The 26,219-nt window shown below is 44.4% G+C and overlaps 1 protein-coding gene across 2 annotated transcripts in view; it reads right to left on the bottom strand.

Annotated features, from left to right (window-relative positions):
- Nucleotides 1–26,219, bottom strand: part of SHISA9 (shisa family member 9) — a gene marked incomplete at its 3' end in the record, with an annotated part of 307,499 nt that overhangs the window by 2,222 nt on the left and 279,058 nt on the right. The window contains exon 4 of one of the 2 annotated variants that reach the window (XM_081256442.1): nucleotides 24,442–24,489. The exons of the other annotated variant lie outside the window; for it this stretch is intronic. Within the exon in view, the coding sequence (XP_081112568.1) occupies nucleotides 24,442–24,489 (48 nt within the window). The remainder of the gene's footprint in view (nucleotides 1–24,441; nucleotides 24,490–26,219) is intronic. 2 annotated transcript variants of the gene reach the window in all.

A 26,219-nucleotide genomic window follows, 5' to 3' on the forward strand; every position in this document is an offset into this window, starting at 1 on the left:
GGGCACATATGCCCCCCCCTTGCCCCTTCTGCATCTGTGGCAGACATCACTCATTGATCACAGAGCTCTTTCCTAGCTAGCATGGCCTTTGCTTAGATTCCTCAACACAGCACCCCCAGAAGCCACATGTTAACCTTCCAGGCTTAATACAGTTTAAGATGGGTTTCTGTCCATGTTTAATATAAACAACCCTGAGTAATGCAATCTTTCAAGAGAATGTCCCCCCTTCCTTGAATTCTAGAGCTGTCTGAAGATACAGACTATCAATGCCAAAAGGAACTATGGAATAGCTACCGACATGGGAAGAGCACACATTCCCGAAATACCATGCATTCCTTAAGGTGGCATGAGTTACATTCGAGTTGGTATTAGAATCGCATCTTTCTGTCTTCCAGAGGAAAGTTCTAGGTTTCCAATGCCATGATGTTTCAAGAGAAGGATACTCTGACATCCCTCCTTGGATTTCAAAACCCATGTATCTGGTTACCTCCAGGAGAGAGTCACTGGCATCTCCCACTCAAGGTGGCCAAGACTGAACCCATCAACATCATTCACATCTGTTCTCCAGGCTCTTCCTTCTCTCACGAGTGGGAACACCAACTCTCTAGTTACTCAAGCCAGAAACACAGGAGCAGGTGCCGATGTCACCCTCCTCTTCTCCTCAGCACAATTGCTAACCCACAGGTCCTTCCCATCGTACCTACCAAATGCTTCTCTAACCTATGCTATGCCTCCTCCTTGCTTTGAGTGCTGCTCTACTTGTGCCACCAAACTGGCTCCCCTGCCTTGAGTCTCACCTCCCCCAGGCCACTGTCCACACTACAGCCAAAAGCATATTTCCTCTTTTGTTTTGTTTTGTTACGTTTTGTTTGGCCACACTGTTCAGCTTGTGGGATCTTAGTTCCCCAAACAAGGATCAAACCCGTGCCCCCTGCAGTGGAAGCTCAGAGTCTTAACCACTGGACTGCCACGGAAGTCCCCCAAAGGCATATTTCTAAAACTGACCATGTTACCATTTACCAAAACCTCTCCCAGCAATTTTTCTCAGTCATTTAGTCATACATCAAATAGGCACAGGCCAGGTGATAGACATTGTAAGTATAAGGACATTGGGAGAATCAGAAACAGACAAGGTCCCTGTCCTTGTGGGGTGGACATTCTATGAAGGAAGGACAGAACGTGACCAAATAATCTCACAAATTACATAAAAGTAGAAATATAGTAAGTGCTATAAAGAACTATCCAGTCTTATGAGTATTAATAATGAGGTCTCTGAGCTGGTCGGAGAACCAGAGGATGGAGCTGACGTGTCTCACCCCTTCATTTACATCAGATGCTCTGTTATTCATCTTTCAAGGTTAAGCTAAGGTGATGCTTTCTGATTCCCTGGCTCCCTCAGCAACCTCTGCACTACCATAGTCCTGACTGCTCTTTTCTAGTTTTCCATTTTCACATCTATTTGCTCTCGCTAAACTGCTTTCAGTCCCTTACTGAAAGTCTCACCCACCCTCATTATGTCCCCGGGCACGATCCAGAACCATTTATTCCCAAATTCCTCTTTCCAGACAATGGACGAGTCTAAGGGAAGCTCAGAGCAAGGGATGCATTGGAAGGTTCCCGTTTCTGACAAACTGAGGAAATTGATTATGAAACAGGTGCCCCAACAGGTAGGATAGGTGATGTCCTCTCAAAAAGTTCTAAAGAAAAGTAGTCACAGGGGCATTCAATTTTTGCCCTATCAGTGCAGGTATGGGAAGCAGCCCCCATTAGGAGGAATCATGGAGTCGCCCGTGGAGAACCTACAATACATCCTTCTCCACACCCAACCCTGAATTTGTCTCTCGGTGAACCTGTCTCATTGGGAAACCCCTGAACATAGAGTGTTTGGTATATGGGGCAAGGGTGGGACAAAAATCTGTAGGCTTTGGAATCAGAGAGACCTGAGTCTATGAGACCTTGGGAATGTCAAACTCCTTTATCTCTATTTCTTTTGCTGTAAAATGAAGATAATATAACTACGCTGAGGTTTATTGTTAAGAATAAATTATATGAGACATATAAGCTATATAACACAATTCTGAAAGAGAGTAACTAGTCACTACATATATTCTGTCTGTCTTCTGGCTTATCAAAGAGGCACTGGATTAAATCCAACAGACATTTACTGAGCACTCTGTGCCAGATACCCAGTTAAGCACAAAGGAAGCACTCATCCAAACTAACCACCCTTCCTTCCTTTCTTCCTTCCCTCTTTGCTTCCCTCCAGCTGCCATGTGTATTGAGTGCCTCGCTGTCCCTATGAGACGACACAAGAAGGGGCCTTGATACGTTTGGGATGAGGTGCCGGTTAGGGAAGGCATCCTTGAGGATGCTCTCTTAGTTGGAATCTGAAAGTGAAGAGTAACAGAAACAGCATCCAGGTGAGCGCACATGGGGTGTATTGCAAAAATAGCTGTAATACTTTGCAGTTCCTTCCATCGAGAGGTGGAGTCTATTTCCCTACCCTATGAATATGGCCTGACCTTGTGATTGGCTTTAACCAGTAGACTGTAGCAGAAATTATGTCACGCACACCCCAAGCCTGGGCTCTTAGAAGTTCTACAGCTTCTGTTATCAGATCTTGGAACCCTGCCTCCATATGAAAAAGGAAGCCCAGGTTAGCCTCCTGAAGGATGAGAAACATGCAGTCCAGTTGCCCATGTTCACCACAGCCAACAGCAGCCTGCTACCTGCCAGATAGCCAGTGAGGCCATCCTAGACTGTGCAGCCATTAGCCCACCTGCCAGCTCATCACAGACACTAAGTAAGCCTGGCCAAAAGCAGCTAAGCCAGCCCAAACCAGAAGAACTTCCCAGCTGATCCAGAACCACAAGCCCAATAAACAGTTGCTATGTTAAGCCACTAAGTTTTGGGGTAATTTGTTACGCAGCAGTAGATAACTGATACAGAACAACATTTGCAAAAGGCCTGAGGTGGGAAGTAGCATGGTAGCTTCAAAAACTGAAAGGATATGTATGTAATAAAGTGAAGAAAACAAGGGGTCATCAGATCATCTAATGTCCTGTATGCAGGATTATATCGTTCACATCTATTTGTTTGTCTATCCCCCCTCCACATGACTCAGAGGTGTTTTTGACAAGTGCAGAGCAGGTACAGACTTGCTGCATGGGGCATAAAACCATCCTTCAAAGAGTTATTTTCAAGATAATTTCAACAAGGATGTGGTTGGTGGTTAGGTGAATGAACTGTTCCCACAACCAGGAAATGCAATTTTTGTGAAATCCTCTTTTTCATTCCCTCTGATTTAGATACCGAGGATGGGAAAGAAATACTTACCTGGCCACTCTCTGCGTTGTGCATTGTGGTCCCTGTCTTAGTATATTAAAAAGCAGCTTGTGAAGGAAATCACAGATTCATTGAGCAGCCTTGTAAGCCCCATTAATAAATGCATTAACCTAATCAACCCAGGTACCTCGTGGGCAGGTGGTTAACAAGCCGACCAGGTAACAGATGTGTGAGGCTTTCAACAACACTGGTCCTCTCCGTTTTGATTTTTCTTCATTTAAAAAGAGGAAGAAAGAATGAAAAAGGAGCTTTCCTTCCAATCAGCCTAATTGCCTTGAAGGAACCAAGGCTTCAAAATTAAACTGTACCTTCCTCCATCTGTCTCTCTCTTAATTAGCAGCAGACATTTGTACAGGTGCTGGGTGGGATGGAGCTTCGCCTCCATGGAAATGGAGAATCAAGGTAATAACCAGTTTTCAAAACAAGCTACACATCTGGGGGTCTTGGCAGGTGGCCTCCCACCTACCTTCTTTCCTTGGGCCAAGGATATCTTAAGGAGGGGTTCCTACCACTCCTTGTCCCTTGGTGATCATCTTGGGTCTCAGGTGATGGATTTCACCTGGTAAGCAAGGTCCCACCCTAAGCTTTCAACAATTCCTGATTTGTCCCTATCTTTGGTCCAAGAATATACTGAAAGAGCGATTAATCTTCCCATCACACTTAAGAATCAAATCCAAATGATTTGCTGTGACCCCAAAGGTCGGCATGGCCTGGCCTCTGGCTGTTGCTTGCCCACCCTCATCTCTCCCATGCTTATTATGACCCATCACATAGTGTACTTAGTTTCCTAGGGCTGCCATAGCAAATTACCACAAACTGGGCAACTTAAAACAACAGAAATTTATCCTTTACCAGTTCTGGAGGCCAGAAGTCTGAAATCAAGGTGTCGGTAGGTCTGTGCTCCTTCTGCAGGCTCCAGGGAAGTATGCTTCTTTGCCTCTTCCAGCTTCTGGCGGTTGCAGTAATCCTGGCACTCCTTGCCTGTAGCTGCATCTCCAATCTCTGCCTCTGAATTCACATGACCCTCCTCTCTGTGTGTGTCTATGTGTCCAAACTTCCCTCTTCTTATACGGACACCAGTCATTGGATTAGGACCCACATTAATCCAGGATGACCTCATTTTAACTTAGTTACATCTGCAAAGACCCTATGTCCAAGTGTGAGCACATTCTGAGGTTCTGAGTAGACTTGGGTCGGGGTCGGGGGAGGATGCTATTCAATCCAGCATACACACACAGGATTCCTTTCTATTCCTGAACACGCCAAGCTTTTCACCATCTCAGAGCCACTGGACCTTGTCCCTGTTGTTCTCACTGCCAAAGCACCCTTCTTTCTGGATCCTTCTTGTCATTTGGTTCTCTGATCAAAGGTCACTCAGAAAATTCCTCCTGATGACCCAGTGAAAACACCCCCGTTGCTCTCATCACCTTTCCCTATTTTAATATGTTCTTAGTCTGCATATATGAAGTTGTCTTTCTTAGTTATTTGTGTATTGTCTATCTCCTTTGACTAGAATATAAGCTCCAGTTAGGTTAGACATCATATCTGCTCTGCTCATCACTGTATCTCCAACATCTAGCCCAGTACCTGGCACATAGTAGGATACAATAATAAACATTTGATAAGGGAAGAAAAGCACCAGAGACAGTTTGATTCCAGTGACATTCTCTCAAATATTAGAAATGGGCAGGATGCTTCATCTTCTGATTGCTGATGGCTAATTTTATATGTCAATTTGACTGGCCCATAGGGTGTCCAGATTAAACATTATTTCTGGGTCTGGATGAGATTAGCATTTGAATCAGTGGACTCAGTAAAGCACACCATCCTCTCCAATGTAGAGGGGCACCAACCTAATTTGTTAAGGGACTGAATACCACAAAAAGCAGAGGAAGAAAGGATCCATGCCTTTCCTGCCTGGCCTGCTTGAGTTGGGACATTAGTCTCCTCCTGCCCTTGACCTGGGATTTACAACATTGGCTCCTTTGGTTCTCAGGCTTTCAGACTAGGACTGGAAATACACCACCAGCCTCCTGGGTTTCTAGCTTGCAGACAATAGATTATGGGACTTCTCAGCCTCCATAATTGTGTGATTCAATTGCTTGCAATAATTCTCCATATATACATATATTCCATATATACGTATTTGTATGTATATATCCTATATATCCTACATATATAATATGCATATATATATAATATATACATTAAATATATCCTACATACCTATCACACAGATGTAATCAAGGTAAAATGAGATCATACTGGATTAATGTGGATCCTAATCCAATGACTGGTGTCCTTATAATAATAAAGAAATTTGGACACATAGACACACACACAGAGGAAGGCCATGTGAAATCAGAGGCAGAGACTGGAGTGATACAGCGACATAAGGCAAAGTATGCCAAGGATTGCCACAGCCACACACAAATATCCAGCTGGTTCTGTTTCTCTAACTAATACATCGTCCACACTGTAGAAGGCTACGTGACCTGTGCTTTACAGGGATAGAAGGACTGGGGCTTCTGGGGCAGGAGAAGCAGGCTGCTGCCCAGCTCCAAACCCCTGGCTGAAAACTTGCAGAGGCATGGATGTTCTCTAGCAGCCATAGCTCAGGGGAGGTAGAATGGAGTCAGGCGCAGGGGGCGGGGGTTGGTTAAAGAAACCGCTTGGATCCAGCAGCAGGCTGTGTGGACACGCCCCCTTCCCAGCTCACCCGGTGTAACCTGAGTCAGAGCTCACCTTTATTAAGGGCGTGCTCTCCTCCAGGCACCCGGCTAAGGAATGGACATTTGTTACCCCCTTTAATCCTCTCAATATCCTAATGAGGTAGGTGCTATTATTGGTCTCATTTTATAAATGGGGAAACTGAAGCAAGAGAGCTTTGGCAACTTGTCCAAGTGACAGTGCTGGGATCTGAACCCTTGACACCTGGCTGAATTCCAAGTATCCTGAAATTTACGAATCTGTGACAACACTCACCATCTATTTAACCATCTGCCTGTCTTATAGAAGAAACTCTTGTTTCCTTAACAAGTTTCTATCTGCAGGAAAACATTCCCCCAAAACTAAAGAAGGTGGAAGACAGAGTGAGAATTATAAGGAGAAGACACTGTTCTTTTTTTTTTTTTTTTTTTTTTTTTTTTTTTTTTGCGGTACGCGGGCCTCTCACTGTTGTGGCCTCTCCCGTTGCGGGGCACAGGCTCCGGATGCGCAGGCTCAGCGGCCATGGCTCACGGGCCCAGCCGCTCCGCGGCATATGGGATCCTCCCAGACCGGGGCACGAACCCGTATCCCCTGCATCGGCAGGCGGACTCTCAACCACTGCGCCACCAGGGAGGCCCCAAGACACTGTTCTTGATTCCTCCTCTCAAAACATCAGGGATTGAGATATACATGTAAATCTTATTCACAAGAGGAGACATCAAAATGTCACAACTGGAAATTTCATGACGTCTCCAATTCCCCCTGGAGGCAATATATGTGTACCTTTTTCTTCCTTTAAGTGGGGCAAGAGAAAGGAGCTGGGGTGTCATGAGAGACTCTCCCTGCCAGGCTCTCAGCACTCAGTTGGCTACTGCATTACAAGAGTATGGGTCTTGCATCCTCTGAGATGCACTGGCATTGGCGGGAGTGCTGGCCAGTGACCAACAAAAAGTGGCTTCCTGTTAAAGAACTGGGTTGGATAAGGCGCTATATGCTTCTCTTAGAACTGGGAGGAGCCTGAAGCTTCGTCACCACTCCAGCCAGGCACCATCCAGGTGCTTTACAGGTATCATCTCATGTAGTTGGCTCCCCACCCCAGCCCAAGCCAATGAGGTAGGTGTGGTTGCCTGGTCTCTTCATGCTATGTCAGACCGACTCCCTCCATGACAATGTAGGGGGATCCCATTTTGAGATATTCACCAGTATTCTCTTCCCTGCGCTTCCACTCTCCCCTCCCCACCACTCAGAGAGCAGCGATCACTTTTGATGATGACAAAGTATTCCAAGTGTTGCTCCTGAATCCTACACTGAGCTCTTGACAACCATAGTAGAGCCTTGAAAGGCAAGAGGTCAGCAATAAGATCTGAGCATGCTGAGAGAGAAAGAAGGATTAGTGAAGCTGAGAGCATGGAGGACTCAGTGCAACTTGTTTATACAGCAGATAGCAGAGTTTGGAAGAATGCTGTGACTGTAAAATCTTCTTTAGAATATGGTAGAAAGAGCATGAACTTGAAGAGCAGATGGACCTGAGTTAAAATCCCAACTCTTCCACTTATAAGCTGGAGACCTTAAGCAAGTTACCTAAGTTCTCTAAGCTTCACCAATAAAGTGGAAAATAAAATAACAATGTCTATGTGGTAGGGGGTTATGGTACTCAAAAGAATCATGTAAATTATCTTGTATAATGTAAAGTACCAATGTCCTTACTTCATGGTAGGTATTCATTGGATAGTAGCTGCTACTGCTGTCATTGTCAGAAAATAAAGTGAGGATAAGAAGATCTACTTTGCAAAGTGCAGCAGAGAAGTAAACAAGTGACAAAGTGTGAAAGCACAAACCATTATGTCTGGCACACAGTAGGTTCCTTAAACGTATACCCCATCTGACATGATATTGTAAAAGACTGCTACTTGTCATCCAGATCTCTTCCATCTTTTTTCTAGGGCACATGGCCACCTAATCCTGAGCTAGATTTCCCTAGCCTTCTTGGAAGCTAAATTTGGCCACGTGGCTAATCTCTCACCAATGGACTGTTAGCAAAAGTGATGCATACAATTTCCACTTCAACTTACTCACTTAAAATAAAATTGGTTGCCCTGGGTGTCCTCTCTCCCCCCTCCCATAGGCCATGACAGCAACTAATTATAACAATGCAGATGAGGACAATACAGTAGGTGGCCGCAGAGCAACGATGTTGGAGGAACCTGGGTCCCTGAGTGACAGCTTGGAGTAAAGCTGCCCCACCAACCTGGACCACCCCCTCTGGGGCTATTACACGAGAGAGAAATATACTTCTCTTAAGCCACTGTATTTGTTGAGGCCTTTTGGTTCACTAGGACAGTACTGAACTTTTATTTACATGGGAGTGTTTTCTGGGTCTCTACTTTTTTTCTCTCCATCATGAGCTGAATGAAACAGTAAAAGAGGAAACAGTTCATGATAAAAAAAATACCCAGGTATTTCTCCCTTCTTTTGAAATACACGTTATAAAGCTGCACAGGCTCCTGTGGTTGTCTCAGCAGGCAGAAACAAGAAAGGCAGGAAAAAAGCTTAGCTTCCCAGTCAGGAGAGAGCCAGGAGGAGATGGGAAGATTTGTCTTTATGGCAAATTAGCCCCCATTTCACCTGGTTCTGGGCCTCGCTGTAGAGACACAAGGAGGGAAAATCACATTTGAACCAGGTTCTAATTAAAGCCAGGACTCCTGGCTGTTTCTACAGGGCCACACATCTTTCCTGAAGGGTTATCTCTCTAAGAGAGAAAATTGGAAAGGGGAGAATGGGATCCTGGCCCTTTTTTTTTTTTTTTTTTTTTTTTTTTTTTTTTTTTTCCATTTTTTTTTAAGTTTATTTATTCATTTTTTTAATTAGTTTCTGCTTTATAACAAAGTGAATCAGTCATACATATACATCTGTTCCCACATCCCTTCCCTCATGCATCTCCCTCCCTCCCACCCTCCCCATCCCACCCCTCCAGGCGGTCACAAAGCACCGAGCTGATCTCCCTGTGCTCTGCGGCTGCTTCCCACTATCTATCTACCTTACGTTTGGTAGTGTATACACGTCCATGCCTCTCTTTCGCCTTGTCACAGCCCACCCTTCCCCCTCCCCATATCCTCAAGTCCATTCTCAAGTAGGTCTGCGTCTTCATTCCCGTTTTGCCCCTAGGTTCTTCATGACATTTTTTTTTTAAATTCCGTATATATGTGTTAGCATATGGTATTTGTCTTTCTCTTTCTGACTAACTTCACTCTGTATGACAGACTCTAGGTCTATCCACCTCATTACAAATAGCTCAGTTTCGTTTCTTTTTATGGCTGAGTAATATTCCATTGTATATATGTGCCACATCTTCTTGATCCATTCATCCGATGATGGACACTTAGGTTGTTTCCAGCTCCGGGCTATTGTGAATAGAGCTGCAATGAACATTTTGGTACATGTCTCTTTTGGAATTATGGTTTTCTCAGGGTATATGCCCAGTAGTGGGATTGCTGGGTCATATGGTAGTTCTATTTGTAGTTTTTTAAGGAACCTCCATACCGTTCTCCATAGTGGCTGTACCAATTCACATTCCCACCAGCAGTGCAAGAGTGTTCCCTTTTCTCCACACCCTCTCCAGCATTTATTGTTTCTAGATTTCTCTTTTTTTTTTTTTTTAATTAGTTTCTGCTTTATAACAAAGTGAATCAGTCATACATATACATCTGTTCCCACATCCCTTCCCTCATGCATCTCCCTCCCTCCCACCCTTCCCATCCCACCCCTCCAGGCGGTCACAAAGCACCGAGCTGATCTCCCTGTGCTCTGCGGCTGCTTCCCACTATCTATCTACCTTACGTTTGGTAGTGTATATATGTCCATGCCTCTCTTTCGCTTTGTCACAGCTTACCCTTCCCCCTCCCCATATCCTCAAGTCCATTCTCAAGTAGGTCTGTGTCTTTATTCTCGTTTTGCCCCTAGGTTCTTCATGACATTTTTTTTTTAAATTCCGTATATATGTGTTAGCATACGGTATTTGTCTTTCTCTTTCTGACTAACTTCACTCTGTATGACAGACTCTAGGTCTATCCACCTCATTACAAATAGCTCAGTTTCGTTTCTTTTTATGGCTGAGTAATATTCCATTGTATATATGTGCCACATCTTCTTTATCCATTCATCCGATGATGGACACTTAGGTTGTTTCCAGCTCCGGGCTATTGTGAATAGAGCTGCAATGAACATTTTGGTACATGTCTCTTTTGGAATTATGGTTTTCTCAGGGTATATGCCCAGTAGTGGGATTGCTGGGTCATATGGTAGTTCTATTTGTAGTTTTTTAAGGAACCTCCATACCGTTCTCCATAGTGGCTGTACCAATTCACATTCCCACCAGCAGTGCAAGAGTGTTCCCTTTTCTCCACACCCTCTCCAGCATTTATTGTTTCTAGATTCCTTGATGATGGCCATTCTGACTGGTGTGAGATGATATCTCATTGTAGTTTTGATTTGCATTTCTCTAATGATTAATGATGTTGAGCATTCTTTCATGTGTTTGTTGGCAGTCTGTATATCTTCTTTGGAGAAATGCCTATTTAAGTCTTCTGCCCATTTTTGGATTGGGTTGTCTGTTTTTTTGCTATTGAGCTGCATGAGCTGTTTATAAATTTTGGAGATTAATCCTTTGTCAGTTGCTTCATTTGCAAATATTTTCTCCCATTCTGAGGGTTGTCTTTTGGTCTTCTTTATGGTTTCCTTTGCTGTGCAAAAGCTTTGAAGTTTCATTAGGTCCCATTTGTTTATCTTTGTTTTTATTTCCATTTCTCTAGGAGGTGGGTCCAAAAGGATCTTGCTGTGATTTATGTCATAGAGTGTTCTACCTATGTTTTCCTCTAAGAGTTTGATAGTTTCTGGCCTTACATTTAAGTCTTTAATCCATTTTGAGCTTATTTTTGTGTATGGTGCTAGGGAATGATCTAATCTCAAACTTTTACATGTCCCTGTCCAGTTTTCCCAGCACCACTTATTGAAGAGGCTGTCCTTTCTCCACTGTACATTCCTGCCTCCTTTATCAAAGATAAGTTGGCCATATGTGCGTGGGTTTATCTCTGGGCTTTCTATCCTGATCCACTGATCTATCTTTCTGTTTTTATGCCAGTACCAGACTGTCTTAATTACTGTAGCTTTGTAGTATAGTCTGAAGTCAGGGAGCCTGATTCCTCCAGCTCCGTTTTTCGTTCTCAAGATTGCTTTAGCTATTCGGGGCCTTTTGTTTTTCCAAACAAATTTTGAAATTTTTTGTTCTAGTTCTGTGAAAAATGCCATTGGTAGTTTGATAGGGATTGCATTGAATCTGTAGATTGCTTTCGGTAGTAGAGTCATTTTCACAATATTGATTCTTCCAATCCAGGAGCATGGTATATCTCTCCATCTATTTGTATCATCTTTAATTTCTTTCATCAGTGTCTTATAGTTTTCTGCATACAGGTCTTTTGTCTCCTTAGGTAGGTTTATTCCTAGATATTTTATTCTTTTTGTTGCGATGGTAAATGGGAGTGTTTTCTTGATTTCATTTTCAGATTTTTCATCATTAGTGTATAGGAATGCCAGAGATTTCTGTACATTAATTTTATATCCTGCTACTTTACCAAATTCATTGATTAGCTCTAGTAGTTTTTCGGTAGCATCTTTAGGATTCTCTATGTATAGTATCATGTCATCTGCAAACAGTGACAGCTTTACTTCTTCTTTTCCAATTTGGATTCCTTTTATTTCCTTTTCTTCTCTGATTGCTGTGGCTAAAACTTCCAAAACTATGTTGAATAAGAGTGGTGAGAGTGGGCAGCCTTGTCTTGTTCCTGATCTTAGTGGAAATGGTTTCAGTTTTTCACCATTGAGGACAATGTTGGCTGTGGGTTTGTCATATATGGCCTTTATTATGTTGAGGAAAGATCCCTCTATACCTACTTTCTGCAGGGTTTTTATCATAAATGGGTGTTGAATTTTGTCGAAAGCTTTCTCTGCATCTATTGAGATGATCATATGGTTTTTCTCCTTCAACTTGTTAATATGGTGTATTACATTGATTGATTTGCGTATATTGAAGAATCCTTGCATTCCTGGGATAAACCCCACTTGATCATGGTGTATGATCCTTTTAATGTGCTCTTGGATTCTGTTTGCTAGTATTTTGTTGAGGATTTTTGCATCTATGTTCATCAGTGATATTGGCCTGTAGTTTTCTTTCTTTGTGACATCCTTGCCTGGTTTTGGTATCAAGGTGATGTCGGCCTCGTAGAATGAGTTTGGGAGTGTTCCTCCCTCTGCTATATTTTGGAAGAGTTTGAGAAGGATAGGTGTTAGCTCTTCTCTAAATGTTTGGTAGAATTCACCTGTGAAGCCATCTGGTCCTGGGCTTTTGTTTGATGGAAGATTTTTAATCACAGTTTCAATTTCAGTGCTTGTGATTGGTCTATTCATATTTTCTATTTCTTCCTGAGTCAGTCTTGGCAGGTTGTGCATTTCTAAGAATGTGTCCATTTCTTCCAGGTTGTCCATTTTATTGGAATAGAGTTGCTTATAGTAATCTCTCATAATCTTTTGTATTTCTGCAGTGTCAGTTGTTACTTCTCCTTTTTCATTTCTAATTCTATTGATTTGAGTCTTCTCCCTTTTTTTCTTGATGAGTCTGGCTAATGGTTTGTCAATTTTGTTTATCTTCTCAAAGAACCAGCTTTTAGTTTGGTTGATCTTTGCTATCGTTTCCTTCATTTCTTTTTCATTTATTTCTGATCTGATCTTTATGATTTCTTTCCTTCTGCTAGCTTTGGGGTATTTTTGTTCTTCTTTCTCTAATTGCTTTAGGTGCAGGGTCAGGTTGTTTACTCGAAATGCTTCCTGTTTCTTAAGGTGGGATTGTATTGCTATAAACTTCCCCCTTAGAACTGCTTTTGCTGCATCCCATAGGTTTTGGGTCGTCGTGTCTCCATTGTCATTTGTTTCTAGGTATTTTTTAATTTCCTCTTTGATTTCTTCAGTGATCACTTCGTTATTGAGTAGTGTATTGTTTAGCCTCCATGTGTTTGTATTTTTTACACATCTTTTCCTGTAATTGATGTCTAGTCTCATAGCATTGTGGTCGGAGAAGATACTTGATACAATTTCAATTTTCTTAAAATTACCGAGGCTTGATTTGTGACCCAAGATATGATCTATCCTGGAGAATGTTCCATGAGCACTTGAGAAAAATGTGTATTCTGTTGTTTTTGGATGGAATGTCCTATAAATATCAACTAAGTCCATCTCGTTTAATGTATCATTTAAAGCTTGTGTTTCCTTATTTATTTTCATTTTGGATGATCTGTCCATTGGTGAAAGTGGGGTGTTAAAGTCCCCTACTATGAGTGTGTTACTGTCGATTTCCCCTTTTATGGCTGTTAGTATTTGCCTTATGTATTGAGGTGCTCCTATGTTGGGTGCATAAATATTTACAATTGTTATATCTTCTTCTTGGATCGATCCCTTTATCGTTATGTAGTGTCCTTCCTTGTCTCTTCTAATAGTCTTTATTTTAAAGTCTATTTTGTCTGATATAAGAATTGCTACTCCAGCTTTCTTTTGATTTCCATTTGCATGGAATATCTTTTTCCATCCCTTTACTTTCAATCTGTATGTGTCTCTAGGTCTGAAGTGGGTCTCTTGTAGACAGCATATATATGGGTCTTGTTTTTGTATCCATTCAGCCACTCTGTGTCTTTTGGTGGGAGCATTTAGTCCATTTACATTTAAGGTAATTATTGATATGTATGTTCCTATTCCCATTTCCTTAATTGCTTTGGGTTCGTTATTGTAGGTATATTCCTTCTGTTGTGTTTCTTGCCTAGAGAAGTTCCTTTAGCATTTGTTGTAAAGCTGGTTTGGTGGTGCTGAACTCTCTCAGCTTTTGCTTGTCTGTAAAGGTTTTAATTTCTCCATCAAATCTGAATGAGATCCTTGCTGGGTAGAGTAATCTAGGTTGCAGGTTTCTCTCCTTCATCACTTTAATTATGTCCTGCCACTCCCTTCTGGCTTGTAGGGTTTCTGCTGAGAGATCAGCTGTTAACCTTATGGGGATTCCCTTGTGTGTTATTTGTTGTTTTTGCCTTGCTGCTTTTAATATGATTTCTTTGTGTTTAATTTTTGACAGTTTGATTAATATGTGTCTTGGTGTATTTCTCCTTGGATTTATTCTGTATGGGACTCTCTGTGCCTCCTGGACTTGATTAACTATTTCCTTTCCCAAATTAGGGAAGTTTTCAACTATAATCTCTTCAAATATTTTCTCAGTCCCTTTCTTTTTCTCTTCTTCTTCTGGAACCCCTATAATTCGAATGTTGGTGCGTTTAATGTTGTCCCAGAGGTCTCTGAGACTGTCCTCTGTTCTTTTCATTCTTTTTTCTTTATTTTGCTCTGCATCAGTTATTTCCACTATTTTATCTTCCACCTCACTTATCCGTTCTTCTGCCTCAGTTATTCTGCTATTGATCCCATCTAGAGTATTTTTCATTTCATTTATTGTGTTTTTAATCGATGCTTGATTCATCTTTAGTTCTTCTAGGTCCTTGTTAACTGTTTCTTGCATGTTGTCTATTCTATTTCCAAGATTATGGATCATGGAAATAGAATCTTGGATCAGCTTTACTATCATTATTCTGAATTCTTTTTCAGGTAGACTGCCTATTACCTCTTCATTTGTTAGGTCTGGTAGGTGTTTATCTTGCTCCTTCACCTGCTGTGTGTTTTTCTGCCTTCTCATTTTGCTTATGTTACTGTGTTTGGGGTCTCCTTTTTGCCGGCTGCAGATTCGTAGTTCCCGTTGTTTTTGGTGTCTGACCCCAGTGGCTAAGGTTGTTTCAGTAGGTTGGGTAGGCTTCCTGGTGGGGGGGACTAATTCCTGTGCTCTGGTGGTTGAGGCTCGATCTTGTCTTTCTGGTGGACAGGTCCACGTCTGGTGGTGTGTTTTGGGGTGCCTATGGCCTTATTATGTTTTTAGGTAGCCTCTCTGCTAATGAGTGGGGTTGTGTTCCTGCCTTGCTAGTTGCTTGGCATAGGGTGACCTGCACTGTAGCTTGCTGGTCGTTGACTGAAGCTGGGTGCTGGTGTTGGGATGGAGATCTCTGGGAGATTTTCGCTGCTTGATATTATGTGGAGCTGGGAGGTCTGTTGTGGACCCGTGTCCTGAAGTTGGCTCTCCCACTTCAGAGGCACAGCACTGGCTCCTGGCTGCAGCACCAAGAGCCTTTCATCCACCCGGCTCAGAGTAACAGGGAGAAAAAGTAGAAAGAAAGAATTAGTAGAAGAAAGAAAGAGAGAGGGAAAGAAAGGAAGAAGGGAAGAAAGGAAGGAAGGAAGGAAGGAAGAAAGAAAGGAGGGAGGGAGGGAGGGAGGAAGGATGGAAAGAAAGGAGGGAGGGAGGGAGAAAGGAAAGGAAGAAAGACAGGAGGGAGGGAGGAAGGAAAGAAAAAGAAAGTGGAAAGAAGAAGGGTGGGAGGGAGGAAAGAAAAAGAAAGAAGGAAAGGAGGAGCGGAGGGAGGGAGGGAGGAAGGGAGAGTAGGAAAAAAAGAAAGAGCAGGTAAAGTAAAATAGAATAAAGTATGAAATATAGTAGCGTTATTAAAATTAGAAAGTAATTATTGAAAAAAAAAAAAAAAAACCGGACCGATAGAACCCTGAGACATATGGTGGAAGCAAAGCTATACAGAGAGAATGTTACACAGAAGATTACACATACACATTCACAAAAAGAGAGCAGGGGGAAAAATCAAAAATCTTGCTCTCCAAGTCCACCTCCTCAATTTGGGATAATTCGTTGTAAAAAGAGGAAAAGGGCGAGAAGTCTGAAATCTTGCTCTCTAAGTCCACCTCCTTAATTTGGAATAATTCGTTGTAAAAAGAGGAAAAGGGGGGAAAGTCTTAAATCTTGTCCTCAAAGTCCACTTCCTCAATTTGGGATGATTCGCTGTCCATTCATGCACTCCACAGACGCAGGGCACATCAAATGGACCGTGGAGCTTTAATCCGCTGCCTCCGAGGCTGCACAGAATTTCCCTGCCTCTGCTCTCACAGCTCCCGGGTCTCAGCCTTGGACCTGGCCCCGCCTCTGCGCGTAGGTCGCCGGAGGGCGTCCGTTCTTCGCTCAGACAGGACGGGTTTAAAGGAGCCGCTGATTCGGGGGCTCTGGCTCACTCAGGCAGAGGGGAGGGAGGGGCGCGCAGTGTGGGGCGGGCCTGCGGCGGCAGAGGCCGGCGTGACGTTGCAGCAGCCCGTGGCGCTCCGTGCGCTTTCCCGGGAAAGCCGTCCCCGGGTCTCGGGGACCCCAGCAGTGGCGGGGTGCACAGGCCCCCCGGAAGGCGGGGCGGACAGTGACCCGCGCTCGCACACAGGCCCCGCGGCGGCGGCGGCGGCGGCGGCGGCGGCGGCGGCCCACGCCCGTCTCCGAGGTCCGTGCCTTACCCGCGGCTCGTGCCTGTCACCGGCGCTTCCCCAAGCAGCCCTCTTAATGCCCTCTCCTCGCGCACCAGGAAACAAAAGGGAAAAAAGTCTCTTGCCTCTTCAGCAGCTCCAGACCCTTTCCCCGGACTCCCTCCGGGCTAGCCGTGGTGCACTAACTCCTTCAGGCTCTCTTCCTGCCGCCAGCCCCAGTCCTCTCCCTGCGCTCCGACTGAAAGCCGATACCCGAGCCTCAGCTCCCAGCCCCGCCCGCCACGGCGGCCGAGCAGACAAGCCTCTCGGGCTGGTGTGTGCCTGAGGGCACCGGTCCTCTGTGCCAGAATCTCTCCGCTTTGCCCTCCGCACCCCTGTTGCTGTGCTCTCCTCCGCTACTCCGAAGCTTTCCCCCTCCGCCACCTGCAGTCTCCGCCCGCGAAGGGGCTTGTAGTGTGTAGAAACCTTCCCCCCTTCACGGCTCCCTCCCACTGGTGCAGGTCCCGTCCCTATCCTATTGTCTCTGTTTATTCTTTTTTTCTTTTGCCCTACCCAGGTATGTGGGGAGCTTCTTGCCTTTTGGGGGGTCTGAGGTCTTCTGTCAGCGTTCAGTAGGTGTTCTGTAGGAGTTGTTCCACGTGTAGATGAATTTCTGATGTATCTGTGGGGAGGAAGGTGATCTCCGCGTCTTACTCTTCCGCCATCTTCCTCCGGGGTCCTGAAGCATGTCCTTGCCTCCTATCACACTGGAATCCCATCAAGCCTTCAGGCTTCCTACCAGCTTACAGGATGGAATCTGCTGGCGTCTCCCCGCTTTTCCCCTCCATTAATGGCAGGGTCCCAATGTGTACTTGCGACCCATGCTTTTCTCAAACCAGCGCTTCTCCCGTTTAGCGCCCTGGCCCTTTTTTATCTTAGCCCTGAGGGTCCCAAGAGGAGGCACTGCTGCCTTTGCTGATGACAATTCTGAAACAGTGCCTGGCTTGGTCTTTGCACCAAAGCTATCCAGCTGCATGATCAGCCCCTTTGTTGTGGCTGCAGGGAGCCCTCTGTGAACATCTCACTGCCAATGGACCTATGAAACCTTAAGCCCTCTGTCTTTTGCCTTAGACAGTCCTGTTGGGCAGTCACCACTTTCTGAAGGGCTATTGAACAAAAGTGGCTGGACTCACGCTCCATCCAAGGCTGACCACAGAGCCCCCTGCATTGAAGGGCCCTGGTTGGAAACTGTGCACTAATTCACAGCCCTTCATCCTGCACTGCTGCTCCATAGATGGAGATATTTCTTCTCAGAAATTCATTGCATGGTTTGTCTTACGATCAACCTCTGAACTGGTAAAATTTTATATAACTGGTGGTTTTTTAAAGGGAGGAAATAAAAGTTAACTCTCCTTAATCCTACATACTTCCTTCCAATGTGCAAAGGACCATCTCAAAGTAGATAATGATAAGATTTGGGACCCTATGTTAGATGAATGCATGAAGGACCTCCATTTTTTCCCCCTTCCTTGTATCCACACTCTTTTTATGTTACTTTGAAACTCACCCCCCAAAAAAGAGGATCTTGTTTCCCCACCACTGGATTCTGAGTTCATCATGTGATTAACGAAGGTTAGCAGACATGACACACACAGAAGTTTGAAAAGTGCTTGCTGGTGTTTGATTGCTCTCTTGCACCTCTGCCCCCATCATGAGAACACGTCTGGGCTCCCTTCTCTAAGGATAAAAGACACCTGGAGCAGAGCCAAGTCACCCAGTCTTTCCAGCTGAAACCAGCCTACATCAGCCAGCATCCATCCAACCCTAAGTCATATGGGTGAACTCAGCTCAGACAAGAAGAACCTCCTGCATCAGGATAAATCAATGGCACATAGACCCCTGATCTCAATAAATGCTGAGCTAAATAAGTTTAAGCCATGAGATTTGAAGTTGTTTCTTATGCAGCATTATTGTAACAATGGATAACTGATACAAATGCCAATCATTCACTCACCCTACTCCAAGGAAGAGCCCCAATTTCCAGGTGGGGATCCATATTTCCCCTACTTTTTTTTTTTTTTTTTTTTGCGGTATGTGGGCCTCTCACTGCTGTGGCCTCTCCCGCTGTGGAGCACAGGCTCTGGACGCGCAGGCCCAGCGGCCATGGCTCACGGGCCCAGCCGCTCTGCGGCATGTGGGATCTTCCCGGACCGGGGCATGAACCCGTGTCCCCTGCATCGGCAGGCGGACTCTCAACCACTGTGCCACCAGGGAAGCCCTCCCCTACTCTTCATCCAAATGGTTTGGATGACACACCCCTCCACTCCTTCACCCCCTAACCATTCCCCGATGACTACAAACAACCCATTTCATTGCCTTCACCATAACAATTTGCTCAGAGGTAGGTGGCCACATGACAAGGCAAGCCAATCACAGCAAAGCCTGGGATCTTTACTTATGGAGATAGAGGGGCCAATGAGATCAATGATCCCAGCCTTCCATTTATAGGAGAGCCAACTGGAGCTGTGGGCACAAGGACACCCAACAGAACAGAGGCAGCACTGGATCTAAACACAGGCCACCCCCTGCTTCCACCTGGTTGATTTTTCTATTTCCCAGGGCCTCTTTAGAAAAGACAACAAGATTCCCTTCAAATGTGGTGCTCAGTTTCAATTAATAATTTATTAATATAATGTATGTTGAGTGTCTACTATGTGATGGCTGCACCATGCAAGATTTGGGGGATATTTAGCATGAATGATATCTAGCCAGCTTAGCCTCAGAGGGACACACATTTTTAAAAAAATTTTACTAGAGTATAGTTGATTTACAATGTTGTATTTGTTTCTGCTGTACATCAAATTGAGTCAGTTATGCATATACATATATCCACTCTTTTTAAGATTCTATTCCCATATAGGTCATTACAGAGTATTGAATAGAGTTCCCTATGCTATGCAGTAAGTCCTTATCAGTTATCTATTTTATATATAGTAGTATTGCTATCTTGCTGCAATGGCATTTTCTGCAAAGCACAGAACTCTCTCCACAGGCTCACTTCATGCCCTATGGGTTCCCAAGGAAGCTCATCAAAATGCCAGTGCTTGCTGTATGCTTTTCCAAAGAGGCTGAACTCAGAAGCTGGTAGGATTTGATTTTTATTAAAAAAAAAAAATCACTTCCTTATCCTCCACCTGCTCTGTACCCTGCTGCTCACCCACAAACCAATAACCCAAGTAAGAAAGTTGCAAAAGCCTGACTTTTATGAAGTAATGTTTTAAGCTTACTTTTAAGTGAGTCCTTCCCCGGGTTGTGTACCCTCCAACAGAACTGTAACCCAAATCACATATTTTCTGTGCTTCTGTAGCATCTCTTGGATGAATATTTATCACCGAGCTACATCAATTTTCTCAGAAGAAAGAAAGAACTAGGATTTCTTGAGTGCTTACCATGTACTAGACACTGTTTTTAGCCGTTTCACCTACATGATCTAATTTAAACCCTCTTAAAGGGAAGTGATGAGGCAATATCATTTTTTTCCATGTGACAGATGAGAACTAAGGCCCAGAGATGCTGAGTAATTTGGCTGCCAACTGACTCTGCCACAGATGATAAGTGGCAGGGCAGGATACCAAGTCCAAGACCGTCCATCTCCCATGCTCTTACCTTCCAGCTTTAGTCCCCAGATCAAACCCCAACTAAGAAAACGGCAAAAAGGCTCATGTATTTTTGGAATACATGAGCAACGCTGGCATGCGAAAACTGGTGCTCTGGGGTAAGCTGTGTTTGTATCTAGGATTGGGTTTAAGGAAAACGTAGGTCCAGAGTTGAATGCACATAAAATGACCCAGGAGGTGCATTTTTAAAATGAAAAAATGAAAAATGAAAAGTGAAAAATCCAGAGGTTCCAGGCCCATAGGAGTGGGTAGGCCCAGGATGGACATTGGTAAAAAGCATCTCCCTTGATTCTGGGTCAAGTCCTTAAGCCATTCTTTTTTTTTTTTAAAGACTGATTTTTTTTTTTTATCGAAGTATAGCTGATTTACAATGATCAGGCAAACAGCAAAGTGATTCAGATAGATAGATAGATATTCTTCTTCAGATTCTTTTCTGTTATACATTATTACAAGATATTGAATATAGTTCTCTGTGCTATACAATAGGTCCTTGTTGTTTATCTGTTTTATATATAGTAGTGTATATCTGTTAATCCCAAATTCCTAATATATCTGTCCCCTCGCCTTTCCCTTTTGGTAACCATAGGTTTGTTTTCTACGTCTGTGAGTCTATTTCTGTTTTGTAAATAAGTTCATTTGTATCATTTTTTAATGTTCCACATATAAGTGATATCATATGGTATTTGTCTTTCTCTGTCTGACTCACTTCACTTAGTATGACAATCTCTAGATCCATCCATGTTGCTGCAAATGGCATGATTTCATTCTTTTTAATGGCTGAGTAGTATTTCATTGTGTGTGTGTGTGTGTGTGTGTGTGTGTGTGTGTGTACCACATCTTCTTTATCCATTCATCTGTTGATGGACATTTAGGTTGTTTCTATGTTTGGGCTATTGTAAATAGTGTTGCTATGAACATTGGGGTCTTAAGCCATTCTTTGAGTTCTGGGTCCTGGTCCTGGGTGTGATGCCCTGTGTGAGTGTTGGCAATCTCATTTATCTCAAGAGAACTCAGTTCCCTCATCTGTAGAAGCATAAAGGGTGGGAAAGTGTATTTTCTTCATTGCTTCATTGAAGGTTATTATTTGCATCGTCTCATAAAATTTCTCCCCCAAACCTGATAGAATGTGAATAGTATCATCTCCTCCATTTAAGAAATGGTAGAAATGAAAGTCCAGAGCATGTGACTGGCTTGAGCAAGACCACACAACCTGATTCTAGTCAGAGCTAGAGCGATGAAATCACAGCACTACGCTAGAAGTTTCCCCCAAGTTCTAGGCTCCAATGGCATATGCTAGACTAAGGACAGATCAGGTTCAAAGATTCGTTCTGCAAAATAAATGTATTTCCATGATACGTGTTCATACTGGTTAGGGCAGTCCACTGGGATTGAGGCGGTGGTGTCTTCTTCCATCCTGGGTATTAATTATTCCAGGAGTCCACAGGGCTGGGCACGTGGACCTACAGCAGTGACCACTAGGGGGAGAGTTTCCTGGAAAACCTCAGGTAGTGAAAAATGGATAGTGCAAACCACTAAGATTTGTTTGCCATTTCCTGGCAGATAGGATTCCCCTCCCAAGTGAGTTATAGCCAATGCAGGTGGAAGCAGGGAACTTGTATCTTTAGGGACCTAGCCCTTTCTCCTTTGAAGCTACTGCTTCTTTATCCAACCTCCCCAAGGCACACCCATCCCTCTGCCCATGCTCTGTGTTCCCAAAGTGAGTTCCTAGCAACATCCCAGTATCTGGAGCTCAGGCTGTGAACTGGTTTTCCATAGAGAAAAGAGATCAGACGTCAAAAGTGTTTGGGAAATGATGGGCTATACAGAGTCTGACAGTTTTTTTTACCATGAGACTTTTCAGAGCTTTAATTTGCTCAACTGATAATAATAGTAATAATTATATCAGTTACAACCTCATGTGTTTATCACTTCTGACATGCCACGCACTGTGACATGTGTTGTACATGTTATCTCACATCGTCCTCACAGCAACTTTACGAGGGGGGTGATAGTGTTTCTCCATCTTGTTGATCAGAAAGGAGGGGCTCAGAGAGGTTGAATGACTTGGAGAAAGTAACAAGAGTACCAATGACGGGACCATGATCAGAACTCAGGTGTGTCTGAGGCTAAGTCCATCACACCCTGCTGATACCTGTCTTTCAAGAAGGTGGCAGGGTGTACAACCCCCCTGACCTTCTTATCATGCCTCATGTAGATTCAGGGTCTGGAGGTTGAGTAGAAAACAACAGGGAAAATCAGTGACCCCAGAGGAACTTGGGCCTCCCCTCTCTGGGACCCCTTTTCTCTTCCCCAGACAAAGCAAGCTAAATAAAGATGCATTTAGGAGGAGAGGGGAAATTAGCCTGGTTTGGGTAGAAAAATAGCCTCTAAGCCCTTGCTTTTGACCTGTCCTGAAATATTTTCTAAATGCATCAGACAACAACAGGCTGATATAAAGACAGGGATGCTGACTGCCTCTAAATGTTGTCATGGGAATCGTAATGGCTTTGTTTTTCACAAGGGAAGGAAAAAAAAGTTTATGCCTCAAATTAGTAGGTCTGTCATGTTCCAAATTGTTTGCATTTCTAAAAATGGATGTTGACATGTGAATAGTTATTATCTAATGCAGATCCAAAAAATCTGCCTCTCTCAAGGCAACAACTGGGTAATCAAGGGGTTCTCATTAGACACGAGGGTCTAAAGCTCTCACTCCCAATTCTGGAATATGGGGTGATACACCTCATTCCCCCCACCCCGCCCCAGAGCTCAGGTTGCTTCGGAGCCTCTGGGACTCTGGTCAAGCTTCCGTCTTCAGAACCCTCAACCCACAGAAAGATGCTTGGAGACCCAATCAGACAGTCTTAGTTTCCCAGCAAGATTTCTCTACTGCAGTGGTCTTTAAAGTATGGTCCCCAGACCAGCAGCAGCAGCATTAGCAGTTCAGCTCCTCTGGCCACACCTAGTGAATCAGAAGCTCTGGGGTTGGGCCCAGGAATTAGGTCTTAACACTCCTCCAGGGGGTGCTGATACGCACTCAAGTGGCTCAAACCTGAGAACCCCGGGGCGGCGCACGGCTCCCTCCTCTGCCCTCCCACGCCCTCACTCATACCTTCTGCAGTCTCTTCATCACTCCCCTGCTCTATTTTCTTCTCTTCATCCTCTACCCACCCCAGTTCGGGGCACTGCCCACCTGGATGACTGCAAGAGCCTTCCAGAAGGTGACCTCAACTCCAGCCCACCCTCCCCCGATCCAGTCTCCACTTAGAAACCAGAACTGTCTTTTCAGAAGGCAAAAGGGCCCTACCAGTATCTTACCTACAGCCCTGCAATATGTTCGAACTTCTCCCAGTTCAAGGTCACTAAAGGGTTTGACCTTCACCTGCTTGGGTCAGCTACATCCTCCCAACTACCAAATCCAACAAAGCATAAGGAGTGAAGAAAGAAGAGAACTGAGTTTCCAGTCTGTTCTGGAAAATAGCCATTCCCATCACATCCCAGTGAGAAATAACTTAAGCATTAGAGTCAGGCAGACATGGGTTCAAATTCAGCTTCATCACTTAGCAGCTATATGACTTTAGACAAGCAAGAGCTAGCCTCGCTCAGAGGCCCATGTCCTCGACTCTGAAGGGGAAGGACAACACATACATGGCTGGGTCATCGGACAGTTCAAGGACAAAATTTCATCAAGGGCCCAGCCCTCTGTCTGGCACATAGTAGGGGGTTAATAAATTATAGCTACCACCTAGCCCAGTCACCCAGCTAGTTAACACACAGACTCAAGGGGACCAACTTTTGATGCTCACCATGGTAGCCAGGAAAGTTGAAAATAGCATCTGTTCCCCAAAAGGCTAATCATTCATTCCCAAGACCCACGGCCAACAATCTGACTCTGTTTATCTCTCCCTTACAATTTGTGTTTTTCCCCCTGCATTAATTTACCTTATATTTTGCCATTTGCCTGCACAGTTTTCTGAGAAAAAAACGTCTCCTGGATGTCTTACCTGGGATGGTTTCTGATAGTGACATTTTCCTTCAGGCAATGAACATCGGGAAGTGAGGAGTGGCACACTTTTCACAACAGCCCGGAGCACAGACGTGCCACCCCAGGTGCGCACGTGCACACACACACACACACACACAACACCTACACACTGGAACTCAGACGGACCTGCAGGTCCACCCAACGCGGACACATGTGTGCACACAGACACCAGGATTCTCTGTGCCTTCATGGATTAATGCCAAATCCAACGACACCTGGACAAAAGAGCTAGAAAAAGCCATACGGTACCTTTCGGTGACTTAAGTGTCGCCACTGTCCAGTCACCCTCAGAACTTCCTAAAAAAACAACAATGGAGAGATGCTGATCTGTTCACGGGCTTCCCACGTGTGCTGTGCCCTCAACTCCCAGATGTTCTGCAGGCACCCCAGCTGCAGCCTCCAAGGGGCGCAGGTCTCAGGGGACCGGGGAACAGGGCGAGGGACCAAATGCACAATTACGATTATGTGAACACTTCTCTCTGCAAGGCCCTGAAGCACGATCAAGATAATACCCAACACAGGATCAAGAGAGGTTCCCCTGAAGAAAGTCTAGATGTTTTCAGGGAGAGAGAGAATTCCTAGGTGGCTGTAAATTTCAACCCTCTAAGAAAGAAAGCAAAGTTTTAGTTACATGAGGTCACTTTGGCTAATAACGCTCTGTTGACAAGAGATAAATTTTAATCCCCTTTTATTGCAATCCCCCTGCTAAAAAGGTGGGGGGGGGGGAGCACCATTAGCTCCAAATTCAAGGTCGGGGCAGGCTCTGCTGACTGCAACTTTAAATGCTGGGTGGCAGGCTGGGTGGAGTGGAGACCCCGCTTTCACAGTGCCTAGCACACAGTCTGTGTTTGAAAAATATTGTTGAATGAATGAATGAACTCAAGGTTCTCCACGGGGTCATTCTTCCTGAGGTAAGGAAATTCCCCTCAATGCTAAAGGAATCAAACTTGTTATCTGAGAATCCCATAATGCCTGGGACTTTGATTATAAATCAGTTTCTCTAAATTGAATTCCATTTCAGATGTACTGGATGAGCCCTGGGGGTATCTCTTATTATTAGGAGAGCCCCATAGTGACCCTTTTGTAAAGGATGGTGAGAATGACTATGGCTACAGCCTATCCCAGTCCTCGATAGACCTTCTCTGTAAGATCGGGTTTTACTCAAACCGAGGCAAACCTGCGCACGTGCCTAAGCAGCAGCCTCTGCCCACTGGCTGGTGGCCTGACCAATCAGCGTGCACTACTAGCTCCAGTTTCCTTTCTTAGGAATCTACCTGGAAAAACCAAGTCCTCAACATTTCTGCACAATTTCCAGAGATTTATCAGGCTGCCAGCTGGGAAGAGATGTAGGGAACAGTCTGTGATCTGGATGATTACAGAGCACAGATCCGGCCCCATTTAAACATTTCTGGTTGGCCTCCCAGGCGTACCAAAGGATGTTCAAATTGCCACATTCCCCCTGCGGATATGAGCTCTTCACCCTCATCACTAACAACAGAGGGGAAATTGGAATGACAGGTGAAGAGTGACGAACTTAAAATTAAGTGGGACCCGCCTGGGACGACTTCATGTTTCTTCTCCCTCTGAGCCAGGATTATTGACATCTGGAAATAGTGATGCGGCCCCAGATCTTCCTGTGCGGGTGGACACACGCCTGACCGAGTCACTGAGTCACTAAGCCCAAGGAAGCCGTTTGCTCCCAAATCAAATCCATGACTGCCTTGAAGGCAAGAAACAAGCTGTGGTCACCTCTGTCCCCACTATCTAAGACAGGGCAAGACAGTAACAAGTTTTGTTTCATAAATCCAAAGCTAATAAGGGCACTTAATAAGATGGCACACAAGCTACCAAATATATAGCTAAGGTCCCATTATGGGCTTGATGACACTAATGGACATTAGATAAATATTTTTTGGGTGAAAAATTAAATGCTTATGTAAAGAGGATGGGCCTACGGCACTGAGAGGAAGCGGCCATGAGGGAACTTTCTGGGAGAGGAAAATATTTCTTATCCTTACTGGGATGTT

Source organism: Mesoplodon bidens, assembly GCF_964165515.1.
Source record: "Mesoplodon bidens genome assembly, chromosome: 15".
NCBI lineage: Eukaryota > Metazoa > Chordata > Mammalia > Artiodactyla > Ziphiidae > Mesoplodon > Mesoplodon bidens.